A 13905-nucleotide genomic window follows, 5' to 3' on the forward strand; every position below is an offset into this window, starting at 1 on the left:
ACCGATTCCAAGACGCCCGCTCTACCTCCTGAGCCACTGCTGCCACTGCACGGGTGGTACAGCATTAACCCATTTATACCTGAGGCTGACCTAAAAACACCTTCTAAATCCTGACCTACGTTTTCTGAAAAACACCAAATCTATTCAAAAACATATATATTTTTATATTGCTATATATAGCAACAACTAAAATGACACAAAGCTTGAAAGGTATAACAATCTATAGGTGTAACAGGGCTAAATAGATAAAAGCTTTCACTGTAAACTAAGGAAGATGACCAAAGTCAGTGGTTGGAAATATAGTAAATAAACATGAACCTCAGGTAGTTCTTCCCCAAATGGTTCAATAATATAAAATAACGATACCGAATGAGATGTTAACCACTTACTGTAAGCTCTATTCAAACATTTTCAAAAGGAGACGATCTACAAGCTCACAACGTGCTGCATCTGGATGTTGTGAGCTTGTAGATAAGCTATTTTCAAAAATGTTTGTTCCTAGGTGGTTTGAGATGTAATTCAAATCGGATTTCTATATACTGTATGTGTCTCAGTCTAGACACTAGGAATACACAAATATAGAATATACTGCATTGCCACTACTGTTGTAGTTCTGTTGCTGACCCGCCCAAATAAAAAAATAAAGAAATACAAATCCGATCTCATCCCTTGCAAATAAGTGTGGACAGTCAGTCCTAAAGAATGTATTTGAGAAACAAATCAGATTTGCCTGCAGTCTCAACAAAGCAATTGAGCTGAACTAAATTCCATAACTTGATAGATCATAAAGTTTAATGGAACAGAGTATAATGGAGTCCTCACCCTCTCGTCTCTCTGGAAGGTGACTCGACGGCGTTCCGTCCGCCCGTGGTTCAGCCGGTGTACCATCTTGTCTTTGAGCAGCGAGGTGTAGCCCAGGTGCTCGTAGATGGGGTTGGTGGTCATCTTGGCAATGTACTCCGCTGCCTTGGTCTCGATGTAGAGCGTGATGAGGCCGTCGGTCACGAGGTCGTGGACCGACTCAAACCGCTTTTCCCCGACAAAGTGCTTCCCGTCGTAAAATAACCTGTAGTTGAGAGTCTGGTGGCCGAATCTGCCAGCAAGGAGATAATGGCATAATGTTAGCTGAGTGAGTGAGTGAGTGAGTGAGTGAGTGAGTGAGTGAGTGAGTGAGTGAGAGACTGACTGACTGACTGACTGACTGACTGAATGAAAGAGTGATAGATTGATTGATTTGAGTGTGATTGAGTGTACAGTACAAGATGTCATGAGTGACTGACAGAGTCAATGCTATAGCAGACCTTTAGGGGTGTGTGTTCTTCTGTCACTATACAGTACCTTAAGGCCAGGGTGTGCGTCCCTGGCTGTCTTTGGCTCTCTCTGATGAGGTAAGCCCCCTCCGATCCCACCAGCAGCTGATCTGCATATTCACGAGAGATGACGCCGTGGAATCTGAAGCAACATGACAGATTCACCGTGACTACCCAGACAAACAACTCTCAGACGACGATGACCGTTTTTCTAGAGATGCTTGGTATACTGTAACATGTATACCATATGTGGCTTCTATGCCTCAAACTTTTTGTTTCATCTCATGCGTCTGACTTATTTGACATCTAAATATGACACGAAGTACCTAAAAATGTCCCATTTTAACACAAACATTAGTAATGTATGGCTGATGTAGTGCATACTCTGCATATAATACATGGAAGAATCCTACTGGATTTTTATGGGTCCTCCGATGCTTTTATTCAGATTAATTATTTTTACGGCTTCAGTTTATTCCCAGACATTTTGTATCTATTCTATCACGCGCACACACACGCACACGCACACGCACACAAGCAAATACGTACACAAACATGTACCCATATATACACACAGAACACATAAGTATACACACTGACACACACCCATGCAGATGCACCCCCCCCACACACACACACATACACACACACACACACACACAAGCCCACAAAAGCCCACCCACGTCCATACACACATACATACACCCATTCACCCACAAGTCTTGGGAGCCCCAAACCACATCTAATACTAAGCAATAATGACAGATAACACCCAACCCAACCCCCTGTGCAGAGCAGGCGGGTGTTATTAAGAAAAGGAATGAAGTTACAGTACACTCACTCTCTGCCGTAGTACTTGGGCCTGTTCTCCATCTGGAAGCCAGAAAAGATATATTGGCTGACGGAGTGATATCATACCAAAGAAAAGCTTCAATTTAATGGCTTTAGCAATCTCTCCTCTGGCAGTGTGTGTGTGAAAGATAAAGGAGTCCATGCTATGGGACAGAAATCACAGTGGCTGTCTGCATCCCTGTCTGCAAGCTGCTGAACCATTTGTCCTGGGCGGAGGAGGGTTAAGTACAAGCATATCGTTGCTGTCGGGCAGAAACCTCATATCTCCATATTATTTCAACTTTTTACGATTTTTTTTTCATAGTAAATTCATGCCCTACTACTTCATCGTACAACAATGTCCCGCAAAAGCCGCGAAAATAGCCGATCTACAAGCTCACAACACGTTGCGATGTCATCATCATCATAACCTTTATTTCAGCTCGGGGTACAGTTGAGGGGCAGGCCCTCATTTTCAATGTAGCCGAGATGTGACACATTGTGAGCTTGTAGATCAGCTATTTGTTGCTATTTTTCGAAGATGTTTGAAAGTGAAAGTGGTTAAGTGTGCGTGGCCATGGGTTTTTATAAATATTGAACCAATGAAAAGTATTAACGAGAGCTTGTGAAATAACTATCATGGATCCATTGAAACACAGGTTATTTGTGTCCATTTCCTGAAAAGTTAACAGTTGAGGACATACAAGGTTTCCGTCAGCGACGATAGAGAACGCAGACAGCATGGTGACGGATGGAGAATGAATGATTACAGTGTGATGTTAGGGTGTGTGTAGTCTTATCCGCAGTGGAAGTCTCACAAGCATAGGGAACAGTTCAGATCAATATACTTTTCATCATGTGCTTCACTGGGTGGGGTCAAAATGAAGGAAATACCAGCACAAAGTCTTAATTCGGAGATGGTGACCTGAGGAAGTAGGGCGTCTTTTAGTATCGCAGCTTTCAGTCTAGTTATATCTTCTAAAAGGCAAGGTTGGTGCTTTTAAATATCAACCCAGCCAAAAAAGAAAGTGCTTCGGAAAGAAAATCTCATTATTCCTTGCAGATATTTTACATGAACGTGTCCCATTTTCTTAGAGGTGTTTTATAAGACATTATATACCATATGGTTTCTACTAGTTCTCTCGAAAAGGAAACTTTTCACATGACATAAAAATGTAAAGCCATTTATATATATATATATATATATATATATATATATATATATATATATATATACATACACACATGTGTGTGTATATATATAATAATATAATAAGTATATATAAGAACATAATCAACAATGACTTTGAATCACAATCTACATATTGGAAGTCGAAAACACAATCTCCTATTTTTGTGAATTCCCAGTTGTCGATTTTGAATAAAGGTCTAGCTTAGCTCATGGCTGCAGTCACAGTCGTTCTCTTCAAACTAATGGTGCCATCATAAGTGCTTTGTCAATAAGGTACACACTGCTCCCATCAGAAATGGATTGCACTGGCACAATCGTTACACATGACACGTGCCAACTCCTCTTAGGTTTGATTTGATTGATAACAGGAAAGTACAGAACCATAAGTAGAGAGACATAAAAACCCTCTAGTGTACACAGTCAAATTCACATTTGAAGGGGGTGTAAGTAATATGTTTTTGAGGTTTATGGTTTTTGTTAAAAGTTAAAACTCTGTATTCCAAAAGTAATCGTTGCTATCAGTGTTTGTTTCTTTAGTGAACAAACAGGATATAAAAAAATCAGGTCAGGATACTAATTGTATCTAATCAGGAATGAGAACCCTGACAAAGATCATTCATAAGCTTCAATTGTATAGTGTTCCAGTTCCAAGTTCATCACTTCCAATTTCACTTTTATGCTGTATCCTGTATGACAAGATTGGCATCCCAACCTGTAAATGTATTTTTTGTTTTCTAAAAAGCTGGAGAGACGGGGAGACCCCTGTTACTAAACAAACACTCTATGATGACGATAATTACTATCGGAACAACAACAAAAGAATTATCACTTACATCCCCTTTAACTCAGAGATACATTAAACCTCAGTAATTTACAGGGCACTATAGCCGTGTTGACTGTTAGTGTGACTTTTAACGTGACCCTGGCCTGTAGCCTGGCACCATATCTATTTACAGATACTATATATACTGACCTCCTGAGGACATGTGACCCTCTTGGGCCTGGGGGCCTCCTGCTGTAGCTGGTACACTGTCAGAGACAAACATGGAAGTTAATGGGGTCTTCTGTCCCCTGGGTGCTCAGCGCAGAATGTAAACACATCAAGTGCAAATGCGTGACAATGGTGTATGACAGCAAAGACAGGGCAGAGAGAGAGGCAAGCACAGGCCATAGGTGTGTTCGCACACAAAATGTGGTAAGTCGGTCTGACTCAGGTCTGAATTTCAATAGCCACATTAAGACAAAATACAAAGTCAGCCTCTGACATTTACCATGTTAATAAAATATAAAAAATTAAAGGATTTAGGCTACAGTCACACATACGCGGGGGGAGTTGCCAACGCATGCCGAAGCGTCAGACACATACATTTCCCATGTTGTCTTGCAGATTGTGGGCAGTGCTGGTTGTTTGGTATGTAGTTCGTGGAGTGGTTGGCTCACAAAAAGAAAACTACAAGCCTGTCAAGTGGGGTCAACAACACACTTCTTTCCCATTGCTGACGCCCCGGTCAAAGTTCAACAGTGTTGAATTCCATGCTTCAGGCGCGTTGACCGCGAAATGCTGCAGCGGGACACTCCACCCCATTGCTTCCATAGAATGGAAGTGAACGGGACGCGGATGTGTGGACATGCCCTTATGTCTTAACAAGATTTGGAAAAACGTGTCCATGCATTCATCTTCATTAGACTCTGTAATTACTGTATCTGTGTTTTTTTCAGGTCTCCCAAAAAAATCGATCAGACGACTACTGCACGAGTCCTTACTAGTATAGTACCAGGAAAGTGGATGATATCTCTCCAGTTCTTAGATTTTACACTGCCTGTCAAAGAATAGATTTCAAAATACTGCTGTTGGTTTATAAAGCACTGAATGGTTTATGGCCAAAAATACATTCCTGAACTTGGCTACACCATGAACCATCCACCGAACCCAGAGTCAGAACTAAACATGGATGAGCTGCGTTCAGTTTTTATGCATCGCATGCTGTATCTGGAATAAATTACAAGAAAACTGCAGGTCTGCTACAACTCTCAGTTCTTATAAATCAAAGCTGAAACCCTTTCTGTTTGCAGCATGCTTTTACAGAGTTTTCATTCTGCACTGTAATTGTGTTTATTGCGTATTCAAAATGTCCTTTTATAATGTGATTCTTTTGCACCCTCACAATGGTCTGTCTTAATGTCTCAATGCTTAATGTAAATTTAAACATTGCCTTGCCTTGTCTACTGTATAGTACGTGACATGCATAGTAATCAGTTGTGTCACCACCATGCCCCAAATTTCCATTTCAGTTACTTAGCTGGTGCTCTTATTCAGAGACTTCCTGTCAGTGAGGATGTACAGTATGGCTCAGTGTTTATTTTGGGTTGACAAGTGTGGATTTGGGAGCTGTCACTCACAGTGTGGATATGGCTTCGGGGGCAGGCGTTCCTCAAGTGTGATTGAATATATCACAAGTGTTCAACGAACTCTGGCAGAGTTTCACCCCTTTCAACCTGGCATCCCTCTTTTGGGCATGTCATTATAGTAGAACATTTCCAAATATTAGACTGGTGCCCGTTGGGAATGCATGCCCCACACGGTTATGCAATACCCGCTTTACCTGTCACCTGTTTGAGTCACTTTTAAACCCATATATGGAGTTCCGTGTGATGCATCCAGGCCAGTCTATGACGTCAGTAATATGACATCATATTGATGCCATCAGGGTACTCCATTTTAGATGGGGATTTGCGGATTTATCTATTTCTTTGGGAGATCTGCTGAACTGACCGACTTCCCACTTAGGACGCCACACCCTCAAGGCCTCGGCGATACGCACGGCGAGTTCCAAGTCAACCGGCAGTTCTCGAGATACGCTGGTGACAAACTCACTCACTCACTCACTCACTAGATAGATTTCCAAAAAAATTCAAACAATTTCAAGATTGTTTGAATAGAATAGCAAATGTAGCTGATCTATAAGCTCACAACAAGTGACACGTTGTGATCTTGTACGAATGTAGCTCATCTATTTTCGCTATTTGTCATACGACAAAGTATATTTGTATAAGTGGTTAAAATAATACACTGACATGGTGGTCATATAAACACTGGCATAGTATTTATACAAATACTGGCATAGTATTTATACTAACACTATAGTGTTTATGCAAGTCTGTTCTTACACTCTGCTGAGTTAAATAACACTGAGAATGCTTTACATTTAGCTGATGCTCTTAGAGCAGCTACGCTACGGATACAAGTATCTTGCTCAAGGTCACTTTACTGTGGCAGGGATTGAACCTGTGGCCCTTTTGGTTTCCAGACAGTTCTATTATTGACACTACTGTAAGTGCAGGTGTAACCACCTAGATTCAAACCCGGGTTTCCTGTATGTGAAACTAGACATTGACCACTGAGCCAAAGGGAGGTATTAAGCTACTGCAGACTGTTGCACCAATTGGGTGAAAGTTCTCTCTTCAGAATGAACTTGATGGTGCAACAGTAGGTGCAACAGTAGGTGTCAGATTTAGGTAGTAACTTTTTTTTGGTGTAAAGTTTGGGGGCAGCTTTTCTGAGTCTTCATTTGACAGGTACAGTGGAGAGAGTCAGGGAAAATATAGAGAGTATGAGAGCAACATGCAGCAAATAGTCCGGCCAGAGGCTAGAGGACGAAACAGGGACAAGGAATTGAAAGAGGGAATTGAAACAGGGAATCGAAACAGGGACTTCTCATACCTAGTTGAACCTTTTCAGGTGCTGCAACACCAATTAGAAATGACGTTCAATCTACTACAGTTTACCTTGGTGCAACCTAGTGCTGGTCTTCAGGATGCTGTGGACCAACAGTGCAACTGATCACTCATTGCTTGATGTCCTTGTCCACTGCAAAGGCAGCAGAAGAGGTCTAACAGGAGCCATTAGCCTAGAAGTACACAGTACACCTAGAAGTACACAGCTAATCCCTCAGTGCTTTATATGACAGCAACCGTATACCTGCGATCCCCTTTGTGTGAATGGGGACCATATTTCACAACGACAGCCCTGCTCGAGCGCTAATGCGGGATGCTAACGGTATACATTAATCCTTTTGACCTGAATGAGGACACGCACAAATACACACACACACGCACACGCGCGTGCACACACACCGATATGAACACTACCAAGCTTCTGTAGGATTAGCCATACTTGAAAGTGCTTGGCAGAGCTCAGAGAAAATCACCGAAACCATTGAAAAAGGAAATGAAGAATGTGAGGCATGCAGGAGAGAAAATCACCCAGACATAACAGTATCACAGCTGGGCAGAATTCATCTGTTAAATAAAAGATAGCTTAACTGCTGTTTCCACAGTTTCACCATGATATTTGACAGATATTGACATGTAAATCATGATATATAGGCCTACAGTACATACAGTAAGTATGCTTGGAAATATTGTCACATTGCTACAGTATGTTACAGTAGCAACACTCTGTTTTGATTTGGCTTCTTGGTATCTAAAAGGAGAGTTTGGTGAATGTTTATTTATTTAGTTAGTTAGTTAATTAGTTAACTAGATGGTGGTCAACTTGAGACATTTTTTTTCAAGGAAAGACTTGAAGCAGCATGGTAAGGTAAAATGACACTTTAGTAGAGGTTTGGGTTGCATAGCCGAGATACGTTCAGTTGCTCCGATGAACGGTAACTCAGGTCTCAAAGTCCCCCTTTTAGAACATAAACAAATGTAAACGAAGCAAATTCTACCAGTATGTACTGTAACATTACAATAAGAATAAACATTTCAACTTTCTGTTGATTTGGAGTTGCTGAATTGGCAAGGTAACTACACAAACTAAAACAAAAAGATCACCAGCGTTCACTGCCAAGTCCTTTTAGGATATTTTATTGTCTAGCACGGACAGCACTAGAAGTCGAGTCACGTTTATTTATATAGCACATTCATACGGCAAGCGCTAACTCAATGTGCTTCAAAATAAAAGCAGAACAAATGCAAAGGTCAACGATGACAGCGAGAGCCTTCCTCAGCATGTGACATGCTGAAGGAAGAAGGCTCACGGCGAAACGCATCCGTTTGTAGTTAGTCCTAAAAGGACTGATCTTTTAGTTTTAGTTTTAATTCATTCTGAACCGTGCACCCGGTTAGAGACTGTTGTTTGTGATGAGCACTCACATTCCTTTTGCAGTTACAAGGTAACTACACAACCTGAACCTCTACCAAAGTGCAATTTATAGCTTTAAAACAGACCTGAAAGCACAGCATGTTAAAACACATAAGAACAGATGAGTCAATAAAATAGCTGGAATAGACTGGTGCAGGCAGTTCAGGGTCAGTCAATGTTGAGCTTTGCAAGGCAAAGCAGCCAACTCCCAATGGTGTCACCCACACGCCCTTCAGAAGCATGTCAAATTCTCTTTAAGCATTAACTGGCCTTGGCACACTGAGTGTTCTGTCTAATACTCTATCAGTTAAAACTATTCGTATTGGTTGCCAAAACCGGTTGCATAAACCGATAAAAGAAAAGCACCATTTAAAGCCGTTCTCTGCTAAATGATTGATAGCTAGGAACCAAATGAACCCTCACGGGTCTGTAGCCCTAAGAGTCTACGAATGGAACCAAATGGACCCCTACTGGTCCATTTGGTTCCATTTGTACACTCTCAGTGTTAAGGAGGGTGTGCGTGGCCTAATGCATATCAAACTGGGGGTCAATGAAACTAAAAAGGCGGAGAATCACTGATTTAAAGAAACGGCTGCTACATAATGTAGCCCCTGTTTTTTAATAACCTTTAATATTTCTTCCAGTTTGACAAGACACGGTCCTTCTGGCTCGGGGTAGGGTAACCGTTGCCAGAAATGATGCACAGTGCACTGTGTGCTTTTTTCCCCCGACTGCGCTGTACAGTCCTAGCGGATAGAGAAACTGCTGTGTAAGGCTGAGCTACAGTACGTCTCAACCACGGCAGGAGGGAAGGAGAAGTCCTGACTGTGAAATTGTGTTATTTTGTCAGGGTGACTTAAGTCACACCGGCAAAGATGCTGGGAAATCTTCCACTTCCAGGACTGGGACATACGGAGGTCTAAAAATACACCTGAGTGCAGAGGGCAGAGGGGATGCGGGGAGGGGTGGGGGGGGCAGGGGGAGATGAGAGGAGGCATCAGGCAAGCACTAACGTAGGAGAATGGTGCACAGAAATAATTCGACTGAGCCATGAACATACAGCAAACCATACTGTAGCTGAGTATCCTACTATGGAATAAACTAAACTGTCCGTCCTTCCATCGCTCCTCATCCATCTCTCTCCTCAGTGGGTTGACCAATCGATCTGAACTTGCACAAGGGGAGTTACCATTGGCATATCAACGCTGTCGGGTGGAAACCGTGTATGTACAAAGAACGTTCCTTTTCTTTTTTTGATAAAAACGCGTTGTGAGCTTGCAGATCTGCTATTTTGCCTACGTTTGTGCGACACTCTTATGTGACAAAGTAAGGCATTAAATTACGAGAAAACATAAAAAGTTGAGATATGGAGAATGAGATACAAGGTTTCCGCCCGCCCCGACCACAATGATATGCAGCGAGTGAGGAAGCCAATGTTTCACTTTTCACAAATGTACGCTATTTATTAGCATCTTTGCCACTGGTTGTGGAATCTGTTGTTGCGGTCCCATAGTACGGATGGACTGCAATGCCACTGCAATGGTTCTATGATGGGATTTGTAGTCACAGACGCTGGTCCCATAGCCTGGACGGACGGTGGGTGGGAAATGCCTATCTTCTATCTCCAACTGAATCAATAGTATACAATATATATATAGTATATAGCATACAGTAAATAGCCTGTCACGGTGAGATAATGGGGTGCACTAGTGGGTGACTGGGTAGTGCATTGATCACATTATTGCAAAGTTACTGTTTCGATTCTGGCGGAAAACCTGTGTTGCGTTTACTGTAAATAAAGCTAAGTAAATAAACCTTTTTTTAAAGATGAGATGCCGCACTGGATACAGTAAAAACAGTACACAGTAAAGACAGGTACCATACTGTGCAAATACTCCGAACTCCAAATGTATATGGAGTTCGGAACAACATTATTTGTTGATGTTTTAATCTCATCTTCATCTCATCAGAATGAGGATGATGAAGAATAAATGTGTTGCCTTTACCTTCTCTAGACCTAATGTACAGTACCTAATCTAAGCTAATGTAAGCTAATGTAATGTATCCAGCTCAAAGTAAGCCACAGACACGGTCCCTTCCTCAACATGCTGTTGCGTGAAAAAGTAATTTTTGCTGAGTTCCTGCAGTTTGTAGCAGATGCCATGCAGATATTCTGGGGAGTCAACCCATTTCCTCTGCGCTCCACACAGCAGCGTTTAATGAGCTGACTGTTCCCAAACACATCGCCATTTTTAACTGAGCCGCTTTGCAGGTACAGTAGGAATTGCATTTCCTGGCTGATGCCAACCTATTTTCTTCAGAGACCTGGGATTTGCCTTTGTGTGTGACTGTGTGTGTGTGTGTGTGTGTGTGTGTGTGTGTGTGTGTGTGTGTGTGTGTGTGTGTGTGTGTGTGTGTGTGTGTGTGTGTGTGAGTGTGTGTGCATCATGTGGCTGTGTATGTCTGGGTATGTGATCACTTATTTGCATGAGTATAAGCTTGTGCATGCTTGTGTGTACGTGTGCATGTTGTGTGTGTGTGTGTGTTTGGCATTTAACTGCATTGTGCGTGTGTGCGTGTGCGCGCGTGCGTGCGTGCGTGTGCGTACCGGTATGCTTGTGCCTTTGATCCCTGATGTGAGTATGTTTGTGCATGTTTAAGTGTGTGTGTGTGTGTGTGTGTGTGTGTGTGTGTGTGTGTGTGTGAGTCATTTAACTGCAACATATTGACTTCCCCCTATAGTGTGAAAACCCAATTCTTCCACATGCAGGAAATAAATGCTATACCTGTTATTTATAGATCATAGAACATAAACGCTCCTTTATTTTGACAAGCATCGGCATGGAGGCAGGGGGGGGGGGGGGTTCAGGCTTACACATTCTTAATCAACGCACATGACTCGACAGATACAGTACTTACAGTAGGACTTCCATATGGGCGGCTGGTAATCCTCTGGGTCTGCAAAGGAAACAAGGGAGAGGTAGTGTTACAAACCCAGCACGGTGTTAATAGACTCTCTCATTAAAAGTCTCTGCTACTTTTCCCTCCCCTGTGGGCTGGCGGTGAGCTCATCCCACAGGGTAGGGTATGTCAACACTGTTTATCTTCTCTGCTATAATTATGCATGAGATTTCACACCGGGCCGATGCCTCTGGAGAGCCACCGGTGAACACACTTTTGTTCTGTTCGGTGTCCCCTGACGAAAGGCCGATCGATACAGATTCTCCGCTTGTTTTTTTTTTTGCTTACCGCATGTCTCCACCGGGTCAATATTACCGCCTATTATTATTTAAAACCCTATGTACTAAGTTGACCGGGGTCTCCCAGCGCTCTATATTTGTTCGTCTCCGTTTTTCCCCTCTACGCCTTTGCGACGCAACGCGTTGTGATCTTGTCGATCAGTGGCGTGCACAGACATTTTGAGGGGCAGGTGCTCAAGTAAATTATACTTTTTATTGTTTACTTGGTCTACTCTTTTTTCCCTCTACACCTATACCTCTTTGCCAAAAATAGCCGATCTACAAGCCCACAACGCCTCGCAGCGCGAGGCGTTGTGGGCTTGTGGATATGCTATTTTTGGCCAAAGTTCTCCTCAGAAAAGGGATGCTAGGTTATGGTAAAAAGAAAAATCATATCACATAAAGATTTGGCGGACCCCTGTCGTAACTCTGAGGACCCCCGGACCCCCTGTTGAAGACCCCTGCTGTAAACTGGGAAAAAAAAGCTTTTTTTTTTTTCTTTTTTTCAAAAGGGCACTTCTGGTCAAGAGGGCAAAGGGCAGGTGCTCTAGCGCCACCTAGAGTCTATCTGTGCACGTCCCTGTTGTCGATGGCATATTTTCACTGAATGTTTGCCCCAGAATAGGGACAGTGGGATTCATGTTGTTAAATCGATCCCCATTCTGTCCAGTTACATGTGTCAAAGTGTCCCTGAGCAAGACATTTCCCTAACAGCCCCAACGACCATCTGAGCAGCCATCAGCTGGGTGAAGCTCAAACTGACTTAATAAAGGTCTACCTACCTTACCCAGGTGGTACAAACAAACAGGTTCAAACAATGCTATTTAATTAAATGAGGGAAGGAGATATCATTCCAAAACTTGACACCCGGGAGATTATTTTTTATTCCTCAGGGGAGAAAGCGGTGGAATGATTAAGCGGCTGATGTCTTCGATGGTTGATGTCTGATTAGGCTGCCGTGATCACGTTCCTGGAATGCCTGCTAATGGGGAGGCTAAAAATATCCCATGAGTGGAATGTCTCCGGTCTTGATCTACAGACTGACACAGGAATGAGGACAGTAGCTAGGTCAATGTCATTCCTTGATCTAACAGTTCAAAGACTAACAAAGAAAGCTCAGTGTCACTTCTGACCAATTTAGACAGGAAGGAAGACACAGGGCAATGCATTCTGGGAATGGATTAGGGATGGTTCACAATAGTCAACTAGTCAGCCAACAGCTGACTATTGAGTTGTTTTGTGTTTTTTTAATCCCTTTGATTAAGGTTATTACATAGATCAGAAAAACCTACAGTATGTCCATACATGCATGTATCAGAACTGTGTCTGGTGGACATTGGCCCTATGCCTATCCATACAACCTGATCATAAGGGGCTTCGGACAACGAATAGCCGAGAGAGAGTGAGAGAGAGATGACCAGATTCAACCCTATCTCGACATAGTTGGGTCGGTGCCTATTATGGTAGGAACACTAGCTGTGTGAGCCACCTGGATAACACATTGTATTGTGTCTTTCATGCTTTTCATGCTCTAGAACAGCGATCCCCAACCTGAGGGCCGGGGCCCACTGGTGGGCCATGAGTATATTGCAAGTCGGACCCAAAATATTTTAAATATTTTGATGATAATATAAAATTATTATAAAAAAATAAACATTATGTACAAATAATGTTATGTTTTTTTTCCTTTAATACCTTAAAAAGAGTTTGTCATTCCGATAAATGGGAATAAATAGACTATGTCAGTTCTATTGATCCAAGCGATTGATTGATCATTAAAATAGACATGCTCTGATGCTCTGCTGTGTCAAGTGGTCAGAGGGGTAGGCCGCAAATACTTTTAAGATATTCAAGTGGGCCCTGATCCAACCGCTCAGGGAACTGCTGCTCTAAAACACTAGTTGGGTAATTTCCACAGAAGACCACTTTGTATTTGGATGCCCCAATATCTATTATCGCTGAATTTAATTTGTAAGTTCTGACTTAATTTGCCTTCGGAGGCTTTAATGTTATCGAGGCACTGAACCCGTGCAATGTGTCTGTGATGGATCACGGCACTCGCATACATCAACCCCTGGTACAGTCATTTGACAACTAGAGTAATTGGCTGAATCACGTGAACAATGAATCACGCTGGTGCAGAAGATATGCTGTCTTCATTTAAAACATCCCGCACATTTATCACCA

The 13905-nt window shown here is 42.4% G+C and overlaps 1 protein-coding gene across 2 annotated transcripts in view; it reads right to left on the minus strand.

Moving 5' to 3' along the window:
* Nucleotides 1–13905, minus strand: part of chn2 (chimerin 2) — a 50417-nt gene that overhangs the window by 25002 nt on the left and 11510 nt on the right. For both annotated transcript variants that reach the window (XR_014600476.1, XM_084052833.1), the window contains exons 2-6: nt 11399–11437; nt 4307–4362; nt 2152–2183; nt 1339–1452; nt 823–1093 (exon numbers count right to left, since the gene is read on the minus strand). Coding sequence is in view for 1 of the 2 variants with exons in the window: in XM_084052833.1 (XP_083908959.1) it covers nt 823–1093; nt 1339–1452; nt 2152–2183; nt 4307–4362; nt 11399–11437 (512 nt within the window). In the remaining variant the exon portion in view is untranslated. The remainder of the gene's footprint in view (nt 1–822; nt 1094–1338; nt 1453–2151; nt 2184–4306; nt 4363–11398; nt 11438–13905) is intronic.

This window comes from Gymnoscopelus microlampas (genome assembly GCF_963454915.1).
Source record: "Gymnoscopelus microlampas genome assembly, chromosome: 3".
In the NCBI taxonomy this organism is placed as follows: Eukaryota; Metazoa; Chordata; class Actinopteri; order Myctophiformes; family Myctophidae; genus Gymnoscopelus; species Gymnoscopelus microlampas.